A 21,839-nucleotide genomic window follows, 5' to 3' on the forward strand; every position below is an offset into this window, starting at 1 on the left:
ACCAAGCTGTTCAATCAGTTTGGATTTGGAAATACTGAACCAGAGTCAGATAGACGTACAAAGAGCCTGTAAGCATAGTTACATGACTATAAACTTGGTATGAGAGGACACTGAGCAAAACAGAACAGATGACAAAGGCACGATTTGCTTGCTGTTAATGATGCCTCTGCAACATCACAGGCTATCTCTAAGCTATATTTTCCACTCATTGCTGGCTTGCAAAACTTTTAATGGAACAAGTTTTTCTGGCAGAAGGACACTGATTTTTATCTTTAATGAGCAGCCTCTCTATCATTTAGCTTCAGGAAACGGCTTCCTGGTTGTAAGCTACTTGAGAGTACTGACAGCCAGTCAACTTCAAAAGCAGCCAGGAGAAACTTTCTTGCTAATTTGGGGAAGGAATTAAAAAATGCTGAAAGGTGCAGATGATGTTGTTATGGAGCAGGAGGACTCTGCTTCCCAACATGGAGAAATTACAAGTTGGGATATCAATGACATCAAACTTCCCCAGGTATGTGTCTGTGTCTTAGAAATTTATTCGGTTCTACGGGTTGTCTCTGCTTTACTAACGAGCTTAAATGCTTCCTCAGTTACCTATGCCTCATTGCCTTTATTATCTTTGCCATCTCGAGGTATAGGACAGTGTTCTACTGAAAAGCTAGAAAATATTGAGCAAATACTGAATTTTCTATGCATTTTTGCTTAAACATATTATTGAAAGAGCTACTGATACATGAAAACCAGCAATGTTACAGATACATGAAAACCAGCAATGTTACAGATGTGTTGCCTTTCTAGTCCGCTGTGGTGGATGAGGTGCAGAGAAAGTAGGGGGAAAAAATTATCTCTTGCTGTGGGTGCTCAGAAATGTCCAGGACTTGCTTTTTGCCCTGTGTAGTGCTTTATGAGAAGTTAGCACAGCACCTGCGACTGCCTTGCAATTCTGGGTCCTCAGCCTTGCTGTAGATGGGGTCCAGGCATTTAATTTTCACATACGTTACGTAGGGACTATAGATAGCTCTATTGCACAGAATCCCATGGGCTGGCTTTCCACAGGGGGCAACACTCCTTTCATGAGAACCTAGAAAAAGGCTGCTTGTGTTTGCAGAGATTTGCAGAGGCAGAATGGTGATCTTTCCCTCCCCCAGTCCTTTTCTAGTCCTCGTATCTAAAAATTTCCATCATGCTCTCCACTGAGAGCCCACAGCACACTGCATGCCAACATCATCTCCCTGTCCCTCACCTCAGCATGTTTGTGTTAGATTCCTCCTGCTTCGGTCCCTCAGGGTCCAGCTCTGCCTTTCACCTCCCAACCCTGTCTTCTTATCTGATCCCAGTCTCTTCCCTACTGTGCCACTGCTCTTTGCCCAAAGCCTCCATGTCTCAGGCTGCCTCCTTCCCTGCCCTCCACTCCAAGGTCACCTTCACTTGCATTTCAGCCTGGAGGCTCCCTTCACACTCTTCCCTATACTATCCGATGGCTCCTGTGGGAGCACAGGAGTTCTCTTCTCAGTTGATGTTCTTGCTGCTGTAATGGCTCTCAGTGGCTGGGATCAGCAATTTCAAGGAAATTCCTACTATGTGTTTGTATTCCTGTAAGATCTTTTCTCTCAGAACTACCAGCAGTTCAGTAAGGTGCTTTACAGTTTATTACATTTTACTGTGATGGCTGTACCCAATGAGATGATGTGTGTTTGGTCCTCTTTTCTTTTTCCCATCAAATTTTATTTTTATGTATTTATTATTCCTTACAGTGTTGTTCTTGGGGTTTTTTTTGCTTAGTCCATAGTAGTGAAAATAAAACCTGATCATGTTGTCAGGTTTCTTTGTTTTGGACTTCAGAAAAATCACCGTGGAAATCTTTCATGGCAGTTACACCAAAACAAATGAAAGTCCAGAACTAAAGACCTACAAATGAGGGCACAATCTTAGTCTGATTCAGTATTTGCCCATTTTCCAGATAGCTGAGCCAAATAAGCTGAATGATTCAATGTAATGCTGCTGTGAATAGCCTGAAAGGCAAAGCAATCTCTCTGCCATGAAAGATAACTGAAGTCAGGCAGGCAGTGACCGCTGCCTGCAAGGAAACTATCTGCTATTTCATGTCAGGCACCCCACCTTCCCCTCCCAGGGAGGTGCTGCACCAAGCTGGACCCATGGATGAGTGAGAACAACCTCCTGGCCAGGCTTTCCTGATGCTTTGGGGCTCATGGGGAGCCATGGGGAGCTGTGATTTTTCTGCTACCTCTCCACTGCTCCCTCGTGCCAACCAGCATCATCTGCTGAGGTGCTGGAGTCACCCAGGATAGAGGACAGACACCCAGCAGAGGACCAGGTCTGCTGGGCTCTTGCACAAGCTCTTCTCTCCCCCAGCCTAAAACATGGCTTGCTTTGGTATCTCCACAGGATGTAAGACAAATAGACTGGTTTCAAGAATGGCCAGATTCCTACATAAAACGTATCTATAGCTCAGAGGATAAAAATGCTCAGAAGCATCACAGCAGCTGGGCAATGAGAAACACCAACAACCACAACTCTCGCATCTTAAAAAAGTCCTGCCTTGGGGTGGTAGTCTGCGGCAATGACTGCTCGACTTTGGATGGGAGAAAGATCTACCTAAGACCAGCCATATGTGATAAAGCTAGGCAAAACAACAGCGTGAGTATGAACATGGCTGCTCATTATATGGCAGTTCATAAGTGAGCACAACATAAAAGAAATCAAAGTAGAGGATACCCTTTGCATTATCCAACCTTCCCACTGTCATTATACGCAAGTGCAACACTTGATTTTGGAAAAATGCATTTTGCATTTCTTACTGCTGTTGGGGAAGGAGTTGTTCACTTGTTTGTTTTCTTCTATTTTTTTTTTTTTAAATTCTCTGTTTCTGATGGTTAGAGATTGATTCTCAGCCATCTCAAGCCCATGAGTGAGGCTACTAAGGAAGCTGTGCAGTACTGGCAGCTTTCTGTTGACCTGAGTGTTGGCTTCACTACTGCACATGCCCAAGAGTAATTCAAGAGGCAGGTCTTGCAGGAAAGAATTTGCTTATAAACTATGATGGCTGGGAAATAGGCCTTATAGTCATGTCACCAGAGCAAGACAATGCAAATAAAGAACATGAGCTGGACACACATTTTTAACGAGACCATTCCAAACAATTGTTGATTGCTCAGTAGAGCTAGCACATACTGATTTCTGGATCTGATTAACATTTTGGCTAAAGAAAGGTATTACTCAAGAACTCACTGAGGTCAGAATTATGTCCTCTAGAAAAATCAGAGAACACATGACATTCAAGACACTGCAAAGTTAAAAACTACTAAAACTAACCATGATAATAATAATTGATAAAATGATAATAAAGCTATAATATAAATAATTTTTGCCAGTTACATTTAATAATGGAACAAAATAAAGGCAATTATTAGTTTGCTTATATTGATTTTTGCTTATGTTTGAAAGTTTCTTGCATAGTTTTTCTCAGTGTAGTTTCTGACCCCCAAACCAGAAGTGGCAATCTACCACCAACGAACCCTTGTATCACATAGAACTCATCTGTTCGGTGGTGTATAGAAAATATTTCCACCATCTTTGCTCTAGGAAAATGCTGCCCAAACTGCAATGGACCCCTGCAGCTCCTTTCCTGCCGAGGCCATGGTGGTTACCCAGTTACCAACTTCTGGAGGCATGAAGGCCAATTCATATTTTTTCAGGTTGGTATAAAATTACCGTACATTATTCAATTTAATATTAAAGACTGTTTTAAAAGATTGATTAAGGAGATTTTTTGTCCCAACAAATAAGGGTCATTGAATATGACAAGGTCAAATGACTGTAAGGAGAAAAATTTTCACAATGAGTGGGCAAGGTCCTAAGCAACCTGATCTAACTCTGAAGTTAGTCCTGCCGGGTCCTGTTGAGCTAGACCTCCAGAGGTGCCTTCCAACCTAAATTAGCCTATGCTACTATGATTTTACAGCGTATTATATTTTTCATTTAGGGTCCCTTGGAAACCTGTTGATTTTGAAGCACTTTGCTTCATGTACATAGGAACCAACGAATCCTCAGAAAGTCAGAAACACTATGTTATCTCAGCCTCTTCTCCAAGGTACTACAAATAAGCATGAGGCGTTCTTAGAGCAGGAAATGGTGGTACCCAAGGGACTGTCTATGGAAAATTCCATCTGTGCATTATATGTAACTGTATCTGGAAAACAGTGTATGTAAGTATTTAAATAATGGTCACTATTTCTGGACACTATAGTCCTAATTTAGTACCATAACCACTGAACTGTCTCCTGCTTTCCAGTCTTTCACTTATGCACAGGTTAAATAAAATTAATTCTTTGTGGAACCTAATGGAAGTTAATGTTCTGATAAACATGTCTAAACTGTGAGAAGAATGGAAATGACTACAGGGACACTGTAGCCAGGCTGCAGAAGACCTTGTAGCTTCAACTGGGGCTCTAGTGTGGGGAGTCTCTTTTGCACATAAATGTGGTGCACTGGTTTTATGATTTCAGAGAATTTCTACCCCATCACACTTCATCTGAGATATGTTTGTTACCTGAGCTCACATTAAATAGGTCTTATTAAATAAAAAGCATTACATCAGGCCATGTGTGGTTTTGGCCTGTGCTACAAATTCTGCTCCCTTAAGATTAATAACAAGGTTGTTTCTAACATATCATAATTTATTTCAAAAGTCCAAAGGAGCTCATGACCATCCACGTCCAGAAACAAAAATAGAAGCAGAAGCAAGAAGATCAGTCCAAAAAGCACAGACAGCTTTTTCTCCATCTTATCCAAGATTAAAAAGAATCCAGGAGACTGAGGTAACTTTTATTACAGGTCAATTAAACTGTGGGGTCAGTGATCCATGGTTCCAGGCACGGTGGAAGCTGTCTGAGCTTTGGGTCTGGGTGGGAACAGGCTTCACATCTCTGCATTCTGCTTCCCTGTGATTGGGCCAAGGAGCAGGGTTGTCCTGAGCACCCTGCTCTGCTCAGCACTGTTATCCACTGCCAGCACCCCCTGTCTGGAGCCTCTGACTACATCTATACTGGCAAACAAAGTAGGGCTGGAGGGCAGGCTCAGTCATGTCACTATTCACATGACCTCTGCGATGGATTTGGCCAGCGCTAACTCGTGCTCACAGACAAAGTGCCCTGGCACGGGTCAGGAGGACAGCATGTGCCAGGGACCATCCCCTGGCAGGATTTTGGACAAGGTCCCTTCACTGTACACAGCTGGCTTTGAACCTACCTGTGTCCCTACATGCCATCACACTACAAGCCACAGGCAATCAGAATCTCAAGCTGATGCTGTGGGAAATAGCCCTTGGTGGGGTGCAGCACAGCCCTTGCAACATTTCACTTCAGGTCCAGAGGCTGCCCAAAGCCAGGATGTAGTGTGGACACTGCCAGGGCATACCTTTTGGTCTGTGTTACCAACATCAGCCCTTGGCCTCATTTTATTTAGCAGCATGGACATAGCTTTAAAGCTCCAGCTCTTTCCTTTTTTAAGTGCCAGAGTTGCCTTTACAAAATTTCCTACAAGTTCTGTTTTAGTGCTGCTCCAGAAATTGAATTATTTACACAGAAATCTGGGAATAAAGTGATTAGATATTTAGCCTAATCAGTATTGACATTGAAGGAAAATATTAGAAGGCTTTAATTTGATTTAACTCATAGTATTGATTGCACCACCCCATGAGAAAATTGTAACAAATGAACACTTGAAAACTGCGAAATACTTTTGGCAATAATTGAACTCAGGAGGAATATTCATGTATGTGTGTATGCGCATACACACACACTGTATACTATATATATGTATGTATAGAATACAATATATAACATTACCTATATAATATTATATACTGTGTATAGTATCCTAAACAAAACAAACTCATCATTAACAAGGCAAATCCAGAAGTCCTTACTCCTTCTTCCTCCAGTCCCCCAGCATTTACTTAAGAAAACCTAATTACTTTAGTACCAGGTCTGGATTGTTTTATTCTCAGACTTAATGTCCATCAAGGAGAGAGATGCTTTCCTGCATGAAAGCTGCCCCTGAGCAGGATTTGGCCACCTGCAGACCATCAAGGGCTGTGAGGGCACCCTCAGGTGCAGGAGGCACTGCCCCATCCTTGAAAAGACAGCAGGTTGTTGTGTTTTCTTCACATTGACATGTGTCCCAAGGTCCTCCACTGATATGGAGGAGGTGCCACAGAAAAGTGAAGGCATCCTCCACCTCTGTTCATCCCCCATGGGCTTTGCCAGGGTTGATAAGGGGAAGGTGTATCACCTCTGCCTGGTGTGCCCTGCTTGCTCTTGGGGTCTCCAGGAGGGGTTTGAAGGCAGAAGAGTGCTTTGAAGTACTTACAGAAACACTGATGTTAAAACATCAGCTCTGCTGGGTGTGGAAACACTTGTGAAAGCATCTACAGAGATCCTGTGGACTGCTGCGTGCCTGATGGAGGGAACTGGGTAGGGCAGTGAGGGTTTTTCCAGTGATCTTCCTTGCAAAGGCTGTGTCGCATGCAACTGTACACCACCAATCTTCACATGCAGTTTGTCTTTTGATGTGCATCCTCCCCAGCTTGGTGTTTGGGATAGTAATCAGTGTCCGTCAGCTACAGAGAAAAGGGATAATTGGGCTGGGTGGGGACAGAGCTCTTAAATGGGCCACATAGGGAAGCAGGGGGATCCAGTAGCCCAAGAAGTAGATTAAAAAAGTGAACAGAGGAAGTTAAACCCATTTGAATGGAATATGAGTTTAGGAGTTGCAGCTATTTCTACTGGAAATACTCAGGAGGACACTAAAAAAAAGAGCTTAGGAGTCACTTTTACGAAGACACACTGACTTAGGATGGGACAGTCAGACAGTATAGGATGGACTGATGGTGTCCTCTTGACACAAGTGCCTGGGAACATGAGCATAAGAAAAAGCAGTTGAGCCACTGTGTAAATCTCTAACAAATACAGAAATAATGATTTTCATACCACTGGTTTAATTCTGTCCCCATGAACACTAAAATAGTCTTCACTTAGGAAATGTTACTGAGCCACATGGCTTTTTTCTTTTATACCTGAGCCTACTGGTCTTACTGAGGTCAAGTTCCCTCTAGACATGTCCTTCCTACACCACCTTCCCGGTGTTTTCACTTCAAATTGTGTGGGAGTAGGAACAGATCAAAGATGTGATAAATATCTGCTTGTAGAGCCTGCTCTTCAGCTGGTCTCATTCGGTGCAGCTGGAGTGACACCATTCACCCTCAGCAGGCTTTCCAGTTCATGGCTCACCAGGAGGTTTTTCCTGGGAATCGTAGTTGTGTTTTGAAAGACCAGCTATGATACAACTAACTCAGGAGTCTGATTTGGCACATGGAACCCATGTCAGTGAACCTGTAAAAAGTCTTCTGAAAAGATTCCATTTTAATATGCTTACAAGAGACCAGGGAGGAGAAGTTTAGAAACATGTATGAACCCAAAATAGAGCAAGTGATACATAGGAAGTTTTCTTTAATGGTGTCAGCGGGCCTTTAGCTGAAGGTGGGCTGGGTCCTACATCAGGCTGTTGGAATTTCTTCTCATGTGGTGAACAGCTGAAAGGAGCTTTGCTACTCTGGCAGTCAGCAAAATCACTATAATTAAATGCATGCAAAAGCAGAATTACAAAGAAGACAGACCTGTAAGTATTCATCAGAAATGGTAACACAGAATGAGTGTCCTGAAAGGAAGTGAAGCTTGCAAAATTATAATCTAATAATTAGGGCAGTTAAAGGAGTTGTGAAATATCTAGAACAAAAGACCCAGAAGAATAATTCTTGTGTGCTCCTCCCTCGCTGAATAAAATTTCTGTTTGTGGGGTAAAAAAAGTAAAGGTAGGAAAATTTATGAATTAGAAATAGGGGTCTTCAAAAACTGAAGCATAATATTATGATAGTGAAAAAAAGACTTTAAAACAATCAGTTCAAAAAAATCATACTTAACTTTTCCAAACTCCATAGGGTAAAAAAAAATAATAATCTGTGGTGTCAAATGTATTAGCATAATTTCGTTTTCAGGTGCTTCTTCAGTATATGCTGGCAGTGGACCCCGAGGGCTATGAATGTGAGGTCTAACAATTCTCTCAGCGTAGAACAGGATTTGGGCAAAAACTGCTGAAACAAACCCAGACCCGCCATCTGGGAGCCCTGTTTGGTTTGCCCCTAGAGCCCACCGGCACTGCCCTACAGGGAGGCTCTACTACGGTGTCTGCTTCATTACTGGTATTAATTGAATGCATTCACGAGGTGTCATACAGGACAGTGTTTATTTCATGCTGCTAGAGAACATCTTGTTTTACTAAACCACACCTTGCTTTCCCAAGTCTCTGACAGGTGCAATGCCGACGCAGAAGGCTTTGCCTTTGCTCCTTTCCAAGCCAGACGCTTACATGCTACCCGCTAATTTCAGGGGATATTTAAGCAAAAGCTCCCGGGAGCCCATGCTGGACAGCTGCTGCGGGCGGCCGCCATACCCAGGGGCAGCTGGGGAGGACGGGGGCTCCGGAGAGGCGTCGACCTGGAGCAGGAGCCCAGCCTTTGGGAGGACCCCCAGCGCCGGGAGGCCTGGCCGTGGCCCTGCCATCCCGCTCTGTGCAGCCCCTTCCCCCCAGCACTGCGCCCACCCCGGCACCCAGCACGTCCCGCCCGTGACAAAGAGTAGCCATCACCCCTTCAGGCCTAGTGCTGGCCCTTTTGGGGATGAATCCTGTGAGGAGAACCCCCCGCTGGCCCACAGCAGCAGCGGCCTCCCTCTGCCGCCCTACCCCGCGCCTGAGGGAAGCCCCTGCCCCAGGGCCAGCGGGGCACCACACCACCGCCCCTTCTGGGCACCTGCAAGGGGAAGTGGAGGAGAAGGGGGCGAGGGAGGGTGCTGTATGGGTCTCAGCCACTGCAACGATGACACGGCTTTTAACCTGTACCCATTATGGTGACCAGGTTTAAATGTCTGCTCTCCCCTCTCCTCTGGCAACGGACACAATTCTCCATCCCTGTTGCAGCGTGGATGTGAAACTGCTACCCAGCCGATCCCCTCTTTAGCTCCTTTTGCAGGCCTCAGGAGAGGCTTTCATACTTGAAGACAAGTCTTTGTTTATTTTTAACTGTTACATTTTCCCCCGCTACTTCATTGACCTAATAAAAGGTATCAGCTCTTCTTACAGACTACCTCGCTGCCATTCTGGTTTGGTAGCATTTCAATCCCCCTTGATACTCAGTTTGTTCAAGCCTGTGAGACTGTGGAAAGTGCAGGTGGATGACCTCAAGGACAGCAGCTGTTGTGTGCTATCCTCTGCACTCTTCCAGCTTCTTCAGGCAGTGATCTAAATCCCTCCACTGCACCAGCCCTGTGAACGTATGGTATGGAATCATCACAGAACAGTTTGGGTTGGAGGGGACCTTCAAAAATTATTTAGCCCAACCGCTCTGCCACAGGCAGGGTCATCCTTCACTAGACCAGGTTGCTCAAAGCCCCATTCAACCTTACTTTGAACACTTCCACGGATGGGGCATCCACAGCTTCTCTGGGCAACCTATTTCACTGTCTCACAACCCCTGTAAAATAATTTCCTCCTTAAGTCCAATTTAAATCTACCCTCTCAATTTAAAACCCTTGAACCTTGTCCTATCACTACAGGCCATAGTAAAAACTTGTTGTCTTTCTTACATTGAAAGGCTGCAATAAGGTCTCCCTGGAGTCTTCCCTTCACAGGCTGAACAACCCCAACCCTTTCTTCATGGGAAGTGTTACAGTCCCCAGCCACCTTCATGGCCCTCCTCTGGGCCCACTCCAACAGGTCCATGTCTTCCCTGTGCTGGGAGCCCCAGGGCTGGACCCAGTACTCCAGGTGGCATCTCACCAGAGCAGAGTAGAAGGGCAGAATCACCTCCCTTGACACGCTGGCCACACTTCTTTTGACATAGCCCAGGATACAGTTGGCTTTCTGGGCTGAAAGTGCACGCTGCAAGCTCATGTCCAATTTTTCATCCACCAGTATCCCTAAGTCCTTTCTCTGCAGGGCTGAACACAGTTTCATACATGTATGTATTTAAGGTGCCTTGCTGGTTTTTCCAGCCACTTTTCTTTCATTGCAGACTGTTACAAATCCTTCAGCATCCTTTCCATACATCACACCCTTTTCTGACCACTACCATAAGATATGTTTCAGCAGGAGCTATCAGTTCCTTACTTTTGTTTAAAAAAGTAGGATGCCAAATACGAATTTTCTTGCCTGAACTTAGTGGCCAGCTCAGAGAGCTTTGGCAAAGATTCCTTTCTCTTTTCCCATAATTCATATCTGCATGATTTTCCTGTTTCCTGATTTTCCCTGCTGCTCTCTGGACCAGGTTTCAGGGGCTGTTGACCCTTACCCCACAGAGGGGTGAGGGCACTGACACACGTCCCTGCTGCCACCTCTGCAAGGAAGAGCTGAGGGATGTCATGTCTGGAGCCAGATTTCATGAGGTTCCTTTAACCATCATGAAGGTAGAGAGCCTGGGTTCCATAGGCTGCCCAGCTGGAGGTCCTAACCATGTCCTGCCCTGCCTGTGGAGCAAGCCGTGCCCCCATGGACTGAGGTGAAATAAACCTTTTATTGGGATGGGTCTGGGAGGACAGTATTACGAAACAAGTGGCAATAAAAACTTCACAGTACCTCAGACTGTGGTGCATCTTGTGTCCATCAAACAGGTTCAGTCTTATCATCTGTCTTTTTTTTTTTTCGGGGGGGGGGGGGGGAGGGGGCTTGTTTTTTCTTTTTAGATTCCCTCTTTTTTAAAAAATCTTTGAAATATATTAGTTACCAGAGAAACCAGTCTCGTTGCAAAGGGTGGAGTTCAGAGACATTTATGAGACAAGAGCAAATTATATTTATAGCTTCAAAATGTTTATTGCAATTTATTAAACAGGGGATGCATAGTGACTTGTTTTATGTGGAAAAAATCTAAATGTAGATCACAAAATGACAGTCCGTTGTTGTATGTGAAGGTCAGTTCACCAAACTTCTATTTAGTCTGTGAGTTACTCCCACGCCAATACCAAACCTTGTGTGTTATTTGATTCTTTGGATCAGTAGCTTGTGATCAAGGGTAATGACAACCTCCACTCTAAGACAGAAAAAGTGGAATCAACAGAAGCGATAAGCACTTGTGCAAGGGGAGGTGAGTTGCAGGAAAAGGGACAGACAAGTTCCCTGGGGCTGCATGTCCCATAGCTGAAATTCCTCTGCTACTGCCAAACCAGTTGCACCAGGGAGGGACCACACAGGGCATGGACCCTGCCCACTGCCATCCTGCTCTGTCTCATCTCACCTCTCCTCTACATTCCGTACCTCTCTGCTGCACTGCTGCCAGCATTGTCTTTCAGCAATGGTACCATACCGATGTGTGGCTGTGAGACTCCTCAGACACTGTCCCCACACCAAAGTACCATCAGTTCCCTTTACACTCACCAATCCCTTCCTCTGTTTTAAAAACATGCCAGCAAAGGGGATTTGATAACCAATCCCCATCCCAACTGTTAGCATTTTTTCTCATGTCTGATTTGCTTTCCTGCAGATGAACCTTTTCTTCAAGTCTTTGAAGATGGGTAGCATCCAGTTACTGAGTTTTACAGTCTTCCTAAAGGACTATTACTACCAAACCTCCCTAAAAAGGCAATTACTACCAAACCTGTTTTACTGCCTGAGAAGCAGGAAGCTTTTTGTTAGTTTGCCTTTTAAGTCTGAACCAAAAGGTTTCCAAAACGGAACCCATTCCTGTGAGCACAGTTCCACTCAGCAGCTACCTGCCATAGCAGGTCCCGTACTTGTATTGCTGTGCACCCAGGACTGTCCCACCGTTCGGGGGAGCCCCCAGCCCCCGCTCATGCAGCATTCATTGCACCCAGTATGTTTCCAAGAGGAACACATTTCAGGCTCCAGTAGGACGGGTTATTTCTTTTTAAAAAGGAGAAAACTAAGACTTCATTATTTTTCTAAGGTTAAATGAAGAAAGGCTTTCCAGGTTTACAAGCTGCCAGGGTCAGTTTGACCTTTCCATGTTCTTGCAGTGACTTCTGTGCTGGCAGTAACTCCCTTCACTTTGGGTACAATCTCACCACGGTGGGTCAATATAATGCCAAATTTATATCTCTTTGGCTCAGAATATAAAGATACCAATCCCAGCTCTGACCTCACAAAAATGACTTTTTGCAATATATCTGGGATACGTGAAAGAAAATGTATTTATGTTGCTGCTTTAAGCCTCTTCTAACCAGATCTAAGATACTGTGCCCAACTGGGTGATGGTAAGAATCAGAAGTGAAAAATGGTACTGGATGCATAATCCTCTGCAATTTTACAAAAATATACTGGACACTGAGGTTATTCAAGGTAGGCTAATGAAGAAACAGCAACTGATATATGAGGATCCACCCATAGGTAACTCTCTAACCTTATCCTCTGTTGCAGAAAATGGTTTTCTGCAAGGCACAGCTGCAGTAAAATCTTAGGAAAGCGGCAGAGATGCAAGGAGGTCAGGATGTGGTTGATTACACAGGCAAAATGTTTTGTTCTGGCTTATCAGTGTTTCAGATGGCTGTAGATCCTGCCAAAGCTTGCACAAATGTCCCTACACGGTGTGGATGGTCTACGCTTACTGCTTTCCCAAGGTCTTAGCTCTGAAAGTACTGGCCTCAATATTCTTTGGGATTAATCCCTGCGCTTCTGTAATGGCTCTTCTGAGGCCACCAGAGAACCACAGTAATGTCGCTCAGAATGATACATTAGCCAGACTGTATCTTACAGAAACACAGTTTTTATGGTTGGTTTTTTTGACTCATTCAGCATTTAAAGATGAAATCTAGACATATAATCAGAAGGAGTATCTTAATAATACAAGGCAGCAGCTGGATACCTCAATTTTTTAGTATGCTTATCCTCAGAATGTCATTGTGAGAAAGGGAAGTCAAAACAGGGATTTGCCCCACATCCCTCCAGCCCTGGGCACATACCCTGCATTTCTTCTGGCCTTCCTTTCCCCGGAGGCCTCTGCCTTTGCATGCAAACAGAACTGCAGGTTAGACTGAGCACAGCCAGATGTTTTCATTTTGAACCCTTTGTACAAAGCCCCTGCCCTTTAGCAGACTGAGGCTATAAACTATTTTATATAAACTGCAGAGTTATGGGCTATTTTTTAAAATATGGTACTAAATGCATTCTCTATATTTTTAAACAAAACAAGTGTGTCAAACTGCTGCTAGTAGAAAGGACTCCAGCTGAGGAAGCTTTAGGGGATAGTCTACGCGTGACTGTATAAAGCTTTTCTTTCCTGATGGCCTTTGGGAGATTTAATAATCTGTGTGTCTGGTACTTAAGGCGATTTTGCCCTGCTTCCCCTCAGTGTAGTCATTTGGGGCTTTTTAAGTAATTACGGTCAGGGAGTTAGAATGGGATCATCGAATGTGTTTTACTTCATTGCAAGCAAAACATAGAAGTGGCCCCTGTGGCAGACCTCAGCAGGGATATGGCTTCTCTGAGCCAGGAACAGGCTTTACCTGACAGGGCAGCAACTGGTGTGAGGGCCCAGGGGAGGCAGAGGAGGATGGGGAGGTGGTGCAGTTTATTTAAGAAGAAAAATGAAGGAAGTCTGCTGGGTCAGAGTAAAAATAGATGCAATCAGTAATCAAAGCAGAGCGTGAATAGGATATTAACATTGCATATCTGAACACCGTAAGCAGACTGGCCCTGGCTCTCATGCAAGCTATGCCGACGGGCCCTGATTCAATGCAGACTGCCCCTTTCTCCCCAAGTTGCTGCAGTCCCCAGGCACTGTGGGGTTTTGTCTTTCACAAGGTAAACTTCACTGACATTGCTCACTTTCTGGAGCAAGGAAGACTCACAATGGATGCAGGAGAACCAGGTTAGGGAGCACTTAAACAAACCCAACATACATAAGTCTGTGGGCCCTGATGGGATGCACCCATGAGTGCTGAGGGAGCTGGCAGGTGTCATTGTGAGGCCACTTTTGGTAAACTTTGATCCATCATGGTGACTAGGAGAGGTGCCTGAAGACTGGAAGAAAGTGATGTCACTCCTGTCTTCAAGGAGAACAAGAAGGAAGATCTGGGGAACTACAAGTCAACCAGCCCCACCCCAAAATCTGCAAAAATGATGGAGAAAATCCTCATGGAAACAGTTTACAAACACATGAAAGCCTAGAAAGTGATTTGAAGCAGTCAGCATGGTTTTGTGAAGGGGAAATTTTGCTTAGCCAACCTGATAGCCTTCTACAACCTTGGTGGATGAGGGGAGAACAGTGTATGGTTTTTGTCTTGACTTTAGCCAGGCTTTCAACACTGTCTTCTATAACAATCTCAGAGACAACCTGATGAAATATGGGCTTGCTAAGTGGACAGTGAGGCGGACTGAAACCTCAGCTATTTTGTGATTCTGGGAACACTTAGGATCACCCATAGCTGTTACCAACCAGATAGTTGCAGTCTCCAGATGCCTTTACTTGAATTAACTGTGTACTGTGTGGCACAACCAGAAAGTCATCCCAAGACCTGACATACTAGGAACACCCTGGAGCAGCAGCACACAGCCTTTGTGGCCCTGCAGACAGCAGCAGCAGCAATCTGAATGCCACAAGCACCCTTTGCTCTCCGTGTTGGATTATTTGATTTCTGTGAGCAATATGAGATGATCTCCTGTATGGCAAGTAGTTCCTGGGGCACAGATAACCTTTTCAGAGGACGAGGCAAGCCAGGAAGGACTTTGGCCAGCTTTTCACTCTGAGCTTATTCCTTCTGTTTCCAGTTAGTAATTGAAGAAGCAAAACTGCCTCGGAGGGCTTGTCTCAAACAAGTGTTTTTCATTTCTTAAAACCAGTTACATCAAGGTTCAAGATCACTTGGCAATTGTATCATCAGTGACGTGGTTTAGGTCTTCTGTTACCAAGGGTTGCCCAATCTATTTGCTGTTCTAAAAACAGACAATCATAAATAATACAAACCACAGCATGAGAGTGTCCTCTTTACTTATTGCTTTCTGTGCCAAATGGAAACTGTTAGGCAAAGGCCAAAGCCATACAGCAACTGGGCATCAAGCTCCTTTTTGCTTCTAAAGGAGATAGCATATGCCTGTGGCAGAATCAGGTGCCTCACTCTGTTGCCCCCAGCAGAACATTACTGCCAGGACACAGCAGGGAGCAGCTGGCGGGGCCTTCTCCTGCCCCAAATGCCAGCTGAGGAGCGGAGGGCAACGACATGCTGCTGTCACCATGTCTGCAGTCTCTCCCCTAGCACCTGTGGGCGGCAAGGTGAGCTGGTGGCATCTCAGCCTTACACTGGACTCAGGCACCTTCAGCAATGAGCAACAACTGTCACATGAACAGCTGTGACTGACCTAATATCTGTGGATAGTGTAAACACTGGGTGTTGTGAAAAGCTGTTTGCCAAACATCCAGATTTCCTCTGCTCAAGCCACAGCTAAGACAGGAGGAAACCATGATCTTCAGCCCAGCCAGCAATGGCCCTGGGCAGAACAGGATCCCTGGAGGCCAGACGCTCCAAGCTGACAGCAAAAGCAGCAATGTATTTCAGACAAAAGGGGTGGTTCACAGTCATTGCCTCTGGACTTCCCTGATTCTTTGCAGACAGGAGTGGGATTCCCGGTCTCAAAGGACAGGGATGGTGAGGACAAGGTGGTATCCATGTAAATGGTATGACTGGAGACCCAGTGACCCCCATGCTCGAAGGAAAGTCGGGGGGCAGGATGAAACCAGGAGAAAAAAGAACAAGTGTCTGGCCTTAGGGTGGGTGAAACATAGGGCGAATGAACAGACCCTGGCCAAAGTGAGTTAAAATAAAAAGTTAATTGATGTTGTCTTGCTGGTTTATTCCACTGAGTAAACCTTATTGGTTTGATCCTTATTGGTCTTTGTATGCACTAAGGAGAAAACTTCAGGCCAGACTGAAATTCTGCCCCAACCTTACTGCACTTTTATGCACTAAATCACCCTACCAAGAAGGACCGAACTTCCCAGAGGCCCCGCTTACCTGCCAAAAGCCACCCCTGGAGAAATGAAAAAAGCTGTTCCTCTTCATACAGGTGGGCTAGGGAAAGCACCAGCCCTGTCCAGGCAGGGTGATGCTATGCACTGAGGGGCTGCTTCTCGCTTTCCCTCTCCCACTCGTGCACCCTAGGGGTGGGCCGGGGGTCCCTTTGCCATGGGGCTTTTGGTGCTCAGAGGCGGTGACCCAGAGGAAAGCCTCAGCCAGCGGAGCAAGTAGGGCTGCACCCTGCTGACGGGGAATTTGTGGCAGAGCACAGGATCACCCATGCAGACCACCATCGTGCCACCAAAATTACAAGAAGCAGTACATCAGTGCAATGAAACACACCAAGCTCACCTGAAGAGCACCATCCAGCAGGCTGTCGGGCTGCCAGTAACCTGCTCTCCTCTCCTCCTTTTGGCCAACAGGACAACCTACCACTAGGAATTGGCAGGGGAGGGTTTTCCCTCCAGTTCAAGTGAGGTTTTGGTTCTGGTTTTATTTTATTTTACAGCTCATTAGTTAATAATAGTTGTACAGCTAATTTAACAGGGAGTTCTGATGTGACTTGACAAGCTCTAACAACTGAAGCACGCAGACAAGGCACTCATTGAGTACTTCATTGCAATGACACTGAAACTCTTGCCATGCACCAGCCTCCTCTGGCAAACTTCCAGAAAGATACTATCTCATGTACAGCTTAACCCTGCTCCCTCCCAGTGCCTTGTGGTGCCCTTTTGTTGGGAGCGGAGAAGGTTTGCCTGACTTTGTTAAATTACCGCATTCATTGTTAACTCCTTCACACACAGCAGTACTGCCAAATGTAAGGAAGAAACATTTATCTTCAGCCAGATGAAACTATTCTCCACAACCATGATTTCCATGAGAATCCTGCTCACAAACATGCCTGTGGTCTTCCTGTGGTGTGGCTGTGAGCTCCAGCACCCACGGTGCCAGCTCCCAGCCATGGCTGCAGGAGGGAGAGCTCTGCCCTGCAGCATGCAGCTGCCAGGCTGTGGTGGCTTTGGTTCTACATACAGCGGAGATCATGAAATCTTTGAATTGCTGATATTGGAAAAGACCTTTTAAGATCATCATGTCCAACCATTAACCTAGCACTGCCAAGTCCACCATTAAACCATGTCCCTAAGAACCATGTCCCTAAGTGCCATGTCTTCTGAATACCTCCAGGGATGGTGAGTCAACCACTTCCATGGGCAGCCCGTTCCAGTGCTTGACAGCCCTTTTGGGGAAGAAATTCTTCCCAATATCCAATCTAAACCTGCCCTGGTGCAACCTGAGGCCATTTTCTCCTGTCCCATCACTCGTTACTTGGGAGAAGAGACTGACACCCACCTCACTACAGCCTCCTTTCAGGTAGTTGTAGAGAGTGACAAGGTCTCCCCTGAGCCTCCTTTTTTCCAGGCTAAACAGCCCCTGTTCCCTCAGCCGCTCCTCATAAGACTCGTGCTCCAGACCCTTCACCAGTTTTGTTGCCCTTCTCTGGACACGCTCCAGCACATCAACGTCTTTCCTGTAGTGAGGGGCCCAAAACTGAGCACAGGATTTGATGTGCGAGCTCACCAGTGCCAAGTACAGGGGGTCCATCACTTCCCTGCTGACCACACTGTTTCTGACACAAGCCAGGGTGCACTTGGCCTAGCAGTCAGCCTCCCTGCCAGGTTCTCATTCTGTGTTCCCTGATGTCGCCTAATGCCATGATAAAGCACGTGATTTTCTCTTTCCTGTAAAACTAATGATTTCTTGAAAAGTCCCTCTTGGGTGCCTAGGGAATGAATGCTTCAGTATTTTTAAGTGCGTGGTCTTCTGGAAGCCCTATTCCAGTAGGAGAAGAAAGCCTCATGATACAGCAAGAAGTTTAAAGTTTTTCTAAGTAGATCCTTTTAACAGAGGGTTTTTCTTGGCCGCACGCTCCCTCAGGCAGTGTATGGCTACACTCCTCCAAGCCTGACCACTCCATCATGGCAATATGGTGTCCTGAAATCCAGAGCGCCTTCTCCTTCCCTCCTGTCATTGCACAGAGTAGATTTATGGTTTTCCAAACTCACTCTTGGAGGTAAATTTCACTTAAAAAAACTCTTCAGAACTTCTGCCTACTTGATTGAAACCATGGTCTTCCATGGTAGAAATTATGAAGCTGGGGTTTTGCTTCCTCTGCCTGTCTCCCTCATGAATTCTTTGGGGTCTAATAATGGAACAGTATAAGAAAAACTACTGAAGCACTATAAGATAGTTTGTGACGATATAAAAGCTGAAAATAGACATCATATGGTAGGCTTTCTCTCCAAGGAGATACTAGCAGCGTCTCTTTCCTACTTTCATCAAACCTGTCAGAAGTTGGTAGGATTGAATCTTTGGTCCCTCTGTCAAATTTATTTGGAAACTGGCCAGTGAGTTCAAAAGTTATTGGTCGAAACTGTCAGGCTGACAAGATGACTGCATAATACTCCATTTCATTAGGGAACTGGCTAAAAATTGACCTGCAGCTGTCACAGGGCTTAGAATCCAGGTAGACTTTGATGGGGGTTCACTGGATGGTGAGGGTAGCACAGGTTTATTTGCTGCTGCACGTAGTTATTATTATCCAGGTAAACTATAACATGTCTTTTTTTTAATACGATTAGTCTCTCTGTCTCCCAAGATGACCATACCAGCTGTTAGCCCATCCTAGTCCTGTTGATGAACGCAGATTTATAGCAAGGGAGTAAAAGTCCTGTTTCACCTTATCCTAACCATGCAGCCCAGCTGCACGTATTTAGTAGGCAGAGACTTGTGGGAACTTGGAACTACCTCCATGGAGCTCAGCTCCTCCATGCTATGGGCTCTACCTGCGTAACCACAACATAACCCTTCCTCCTATTCAGAAACTAGTGTCTTTCCCTCTGTCTGGCTCTTGCCCATTCAGTGGATGAAGCCTGCTCACAGGTCTGGGCTTCAGGAAAGCTTAAGCTCACACCCAGCTTTGCACAGGCCAAGATCACTCCTACGTGAAATGTGGGTGCTTTGGGCATAGCTACAGTTCGGACTGCCTGGCCAGGTTCTCCCATCATTAACCCCAAATGCCTATTGATGAAGGCACACAGCCAGTGCCAGGGCGATGGGTCAGCCAGCCTCCTCCCAAGAACAGCCTGGGCTCTTCTATATCAAAAGAGTGAGCCCCACCATTTGGGCTGGCCCCACAACTGCGTGGCCGCTCTGTCCCCAGGGCAAGTAGCACAGAAAGATGTAGTTTGCGTCACCATGCTTCAGCCCACCCTGCATTTAGCCATACAGACGCTGTCCGAACCACGAGGCATACTCTACACATCTCTGAAACGCAAGGGCTCCTGAAAAACTTGCAGACTTCTACTTTTATCCACATTTTCAACCTCTCACACTCCGACACCTCTGTATTTCAGTAGTCCTGAAGTATTACAGCAGGGCAAAGAGCACTAATTGGAGCAGAGCACAGTGACTAGTTCTCTTCTTTTGGAAAACCTTAACTCAGGCTTGACTCTAAAACTGGGGTAATAGTAATCTTTTCTCTGTTCATATGCTGTAAGCTTAAACTTTGTTTAGGTTATAATTGTTCTACAGCAAATCATCTTCCATGCCTGAACAGAAGCAGAAATGCAATTTTAGCTTAAAATGAGCAGGAATGCTCCTGTGCTGAAGTTCAGTGACCACCAGCTGATCAACAGTGTCCCCCATTGTTGTTGTTTTTTTAATTCTTGTGAACAGTAACCACATGCTGCCAACACACTGTATGATTTTGGTAAGAAGAAAGAAGAAAAACTTGATTCACTGCATTGTACATACCCAGACAAATACTCATCTTATCATCAGATTACTGTTTGTGGTAGTTTTTCAGGTTCTACAGACTTCGGTCAGTTTTTATGTGAAATGTTTAAAAAGGCACACTTCTTAAAGAGGGAGCAGGTTCCAAACAAAACTGCTGGCAACTGTTTTCTCAGCTGCTATGAAAGTTAACCCCCCAATCTTCCCACTTTATTAGCGCTGGGAAATGCAGCTGACTTTAATATCTGTAAGTTTATTTTCCCCAGACTTTAATTTCCAGATCACCATCTGTCTAGACACTGTCAATTACTAATAAGTGTACGCAAGGTGAGTTTAAGGGTACTCAATATTTTTTTCTCCATGCGATTAAATTTCCAGGCAGCACTGAACCAACCCAATATATTCACATTTGTCATTTAAGGCAGATGTCACATTATCCAGAACAAATTAAAGACCTTTTCATTTATTTTACTGAAACCAAAGTACAGAAGTTGTGGAAAGTACCCTGAATTTCAAAGGTCTTCTTGAGGTTGTACAAGAGGAACAATCTTTTCCTTGGGTATCCCCCGCAAAAAAAAAAAATAATAAAAAAAAATCTGTGAGGTGTGGGAAGGATTCAGCTGAAACGAGTTGTGAGTTAACATTGCTTACTATAAAGAGAAAATGGAAACGCTTTTGAGAAGCAATCAGACCAATGATACCCATCCCTATATTACTTTGTACAGGAAACAATTTGTCTATGCTGGAAAAAGCACGATTACTTTTAGCTTAAATACCATTTTCACTAAGTAGCTTCTACTGCTGGCAGCCCTTTCTGTACACGCGGGTTCCCAAGCTCCAGCCAGCAATCCCCGGCCGGTGCAGAGCCAGCTCTGCAGGCACTGGTACAGACATCACCTGGGAACAAGCACTTTCATTCTGCACGTTGTGTCAGACACGGTGGCAAAAAGAACAAGCTCAGTCTATGCTTTGATCTCCAGTATTGCTGCTCGTGGAGAGGATGCCACAGCCATTGGGAAAGATCAGCCACAAGAAAAAAACAAAACTAAAATCTCTGATAACATACACTCTTAGTGAAAACTGATTATAACTGATTCTTACATACATGTTTATCAAATTTCCTTCATAATGTGAAGAGATTTGTGCCTTTTCCTCTGCACTAAGCCACTGGATCCCATTCCCCACCCACCCTGAGGCATCTGTTCCCCCAGCTGTCTTAAAAGCAAAGTCAGCTGTTTGTGTGACCACCGTTCAAACCAGGAGGCAAGGACACTGGGCTTCAGGGAAAAGAGGAGAAAAAGGACCAATGTTTTGTACTTCTTTTTTTCTTCAAACATGGAACTGAGAGCTGATAAAAAATTAACATTCCTATAAACATATTTTAATTGGCCAACCCAGGTTAATAAACACTGAAGTGTGAAATACTAGACCTAAACCCAATGTCTCAGGAGTGCTGTAGCTTCCTGAACTTCCCTTGCCGTGAGACATCCCTGCAGTATCTTCTTAAACTACCAGGAAGGCTCACTCCTTTTGCTTCCCAAAGACAGCAGGCGATGCAACATCGAAGTCTAGGGGAGATCCATATAGAACGTAAACACACTTTCAGCTCATGGGTTCCCTCCTCTAGCTGAGGTACTCCATTCACACCCATGTTTACCAGTTTCATAGGGTTTCTGGGGAGAAACATTCAGTCTGCCTTGTTAAAGCTGCTCTACAAGAAGTAAGAGTCACTTACACACTGCAAGACAGGATGACCAAAACACCCCAAAACCATGTCTGCCTGGCCCTGGCTAGGACCAATCACCTTGCCCTAGCAAACCTGGACTGCGAGCAGAAACGCCCCGAGCATGGCAGCGACTGAAACAACGATCACTGCTTTCAGACCATATGCTCTCCAAACAGCAGTTAGTTGATTTGCTTTGTCACACAAGGATGTTAAATGTTGGGTGCTTC

General features: G+C 45.2%; 1 protein-coding gene across 1 annotated transcript; it reads left to right on the forward strand.

Annotated features, from left to right (window-relative positions):
• The first annotated feature begins 409 nt into the window (after window positions 1-409).
• Window positions 410-9,363, forward strand: GCM1 (glial cells missing transcription factor 1). Its single transcript, XM_056343569.1, has 5 exons — window positions 410-511; window positions 2,407-2,662; window positions 3,604-3,716; window positions 4,710-4,838; window positions 8,380-9,363. The coding sequence occupies exons 1-5, from the start codon at window positions 410-412 to the stop codon at window positions 8,986-8,988; spliced, it is 1,209 nt and encodes a 402-aa protein (XP_056199544.1). The 3' UTR covers window positions 8,989-9,363.
• The last annotated feature ends 12,476 nt before the right edge of the window (window positions 9,364-21,839 follow it).

The sequence above is a fragment of the Falco biarmicus genome, chromosome 6, assembly GCF_023638135.1.
Source record: "Falco biarmicus isolate bFalBia1 chromosome 6, bFalBia1.pri, whole genome shotgun sequence".
In the NCBI taxonomy this organism is placed as follows: Eukaryota; Metazoa; Chordata; class Aves; order Falconiformes; family Falconidae; genus Falco; species Falco biarmicus.

Excerpts from the sequence above, each read along its gene's own strand:
- GCM1 (XM_056343569.1), top strand. The coding sequence starts at position 410 with ATGCTGAAAGGTGCAGATGATGTTGTTATGGAGCAGGAGGACTCTGCT. Across the intron at positions 512-2,406 it reads ATGACATCAAACTTCCCCAG|GATGTAAGACAAATAGACTG; the intron begins GTATGTGTCTGT and ends GTATCTCCACAG. Across the intron at positions 4,839-8,379 it reads AAAGAATCCAGGAGACTGAG|TCTCTGACAGGTGCAATGCC; the intron begins GTAACTTTTATT and ends TGCTTTCCCAAG.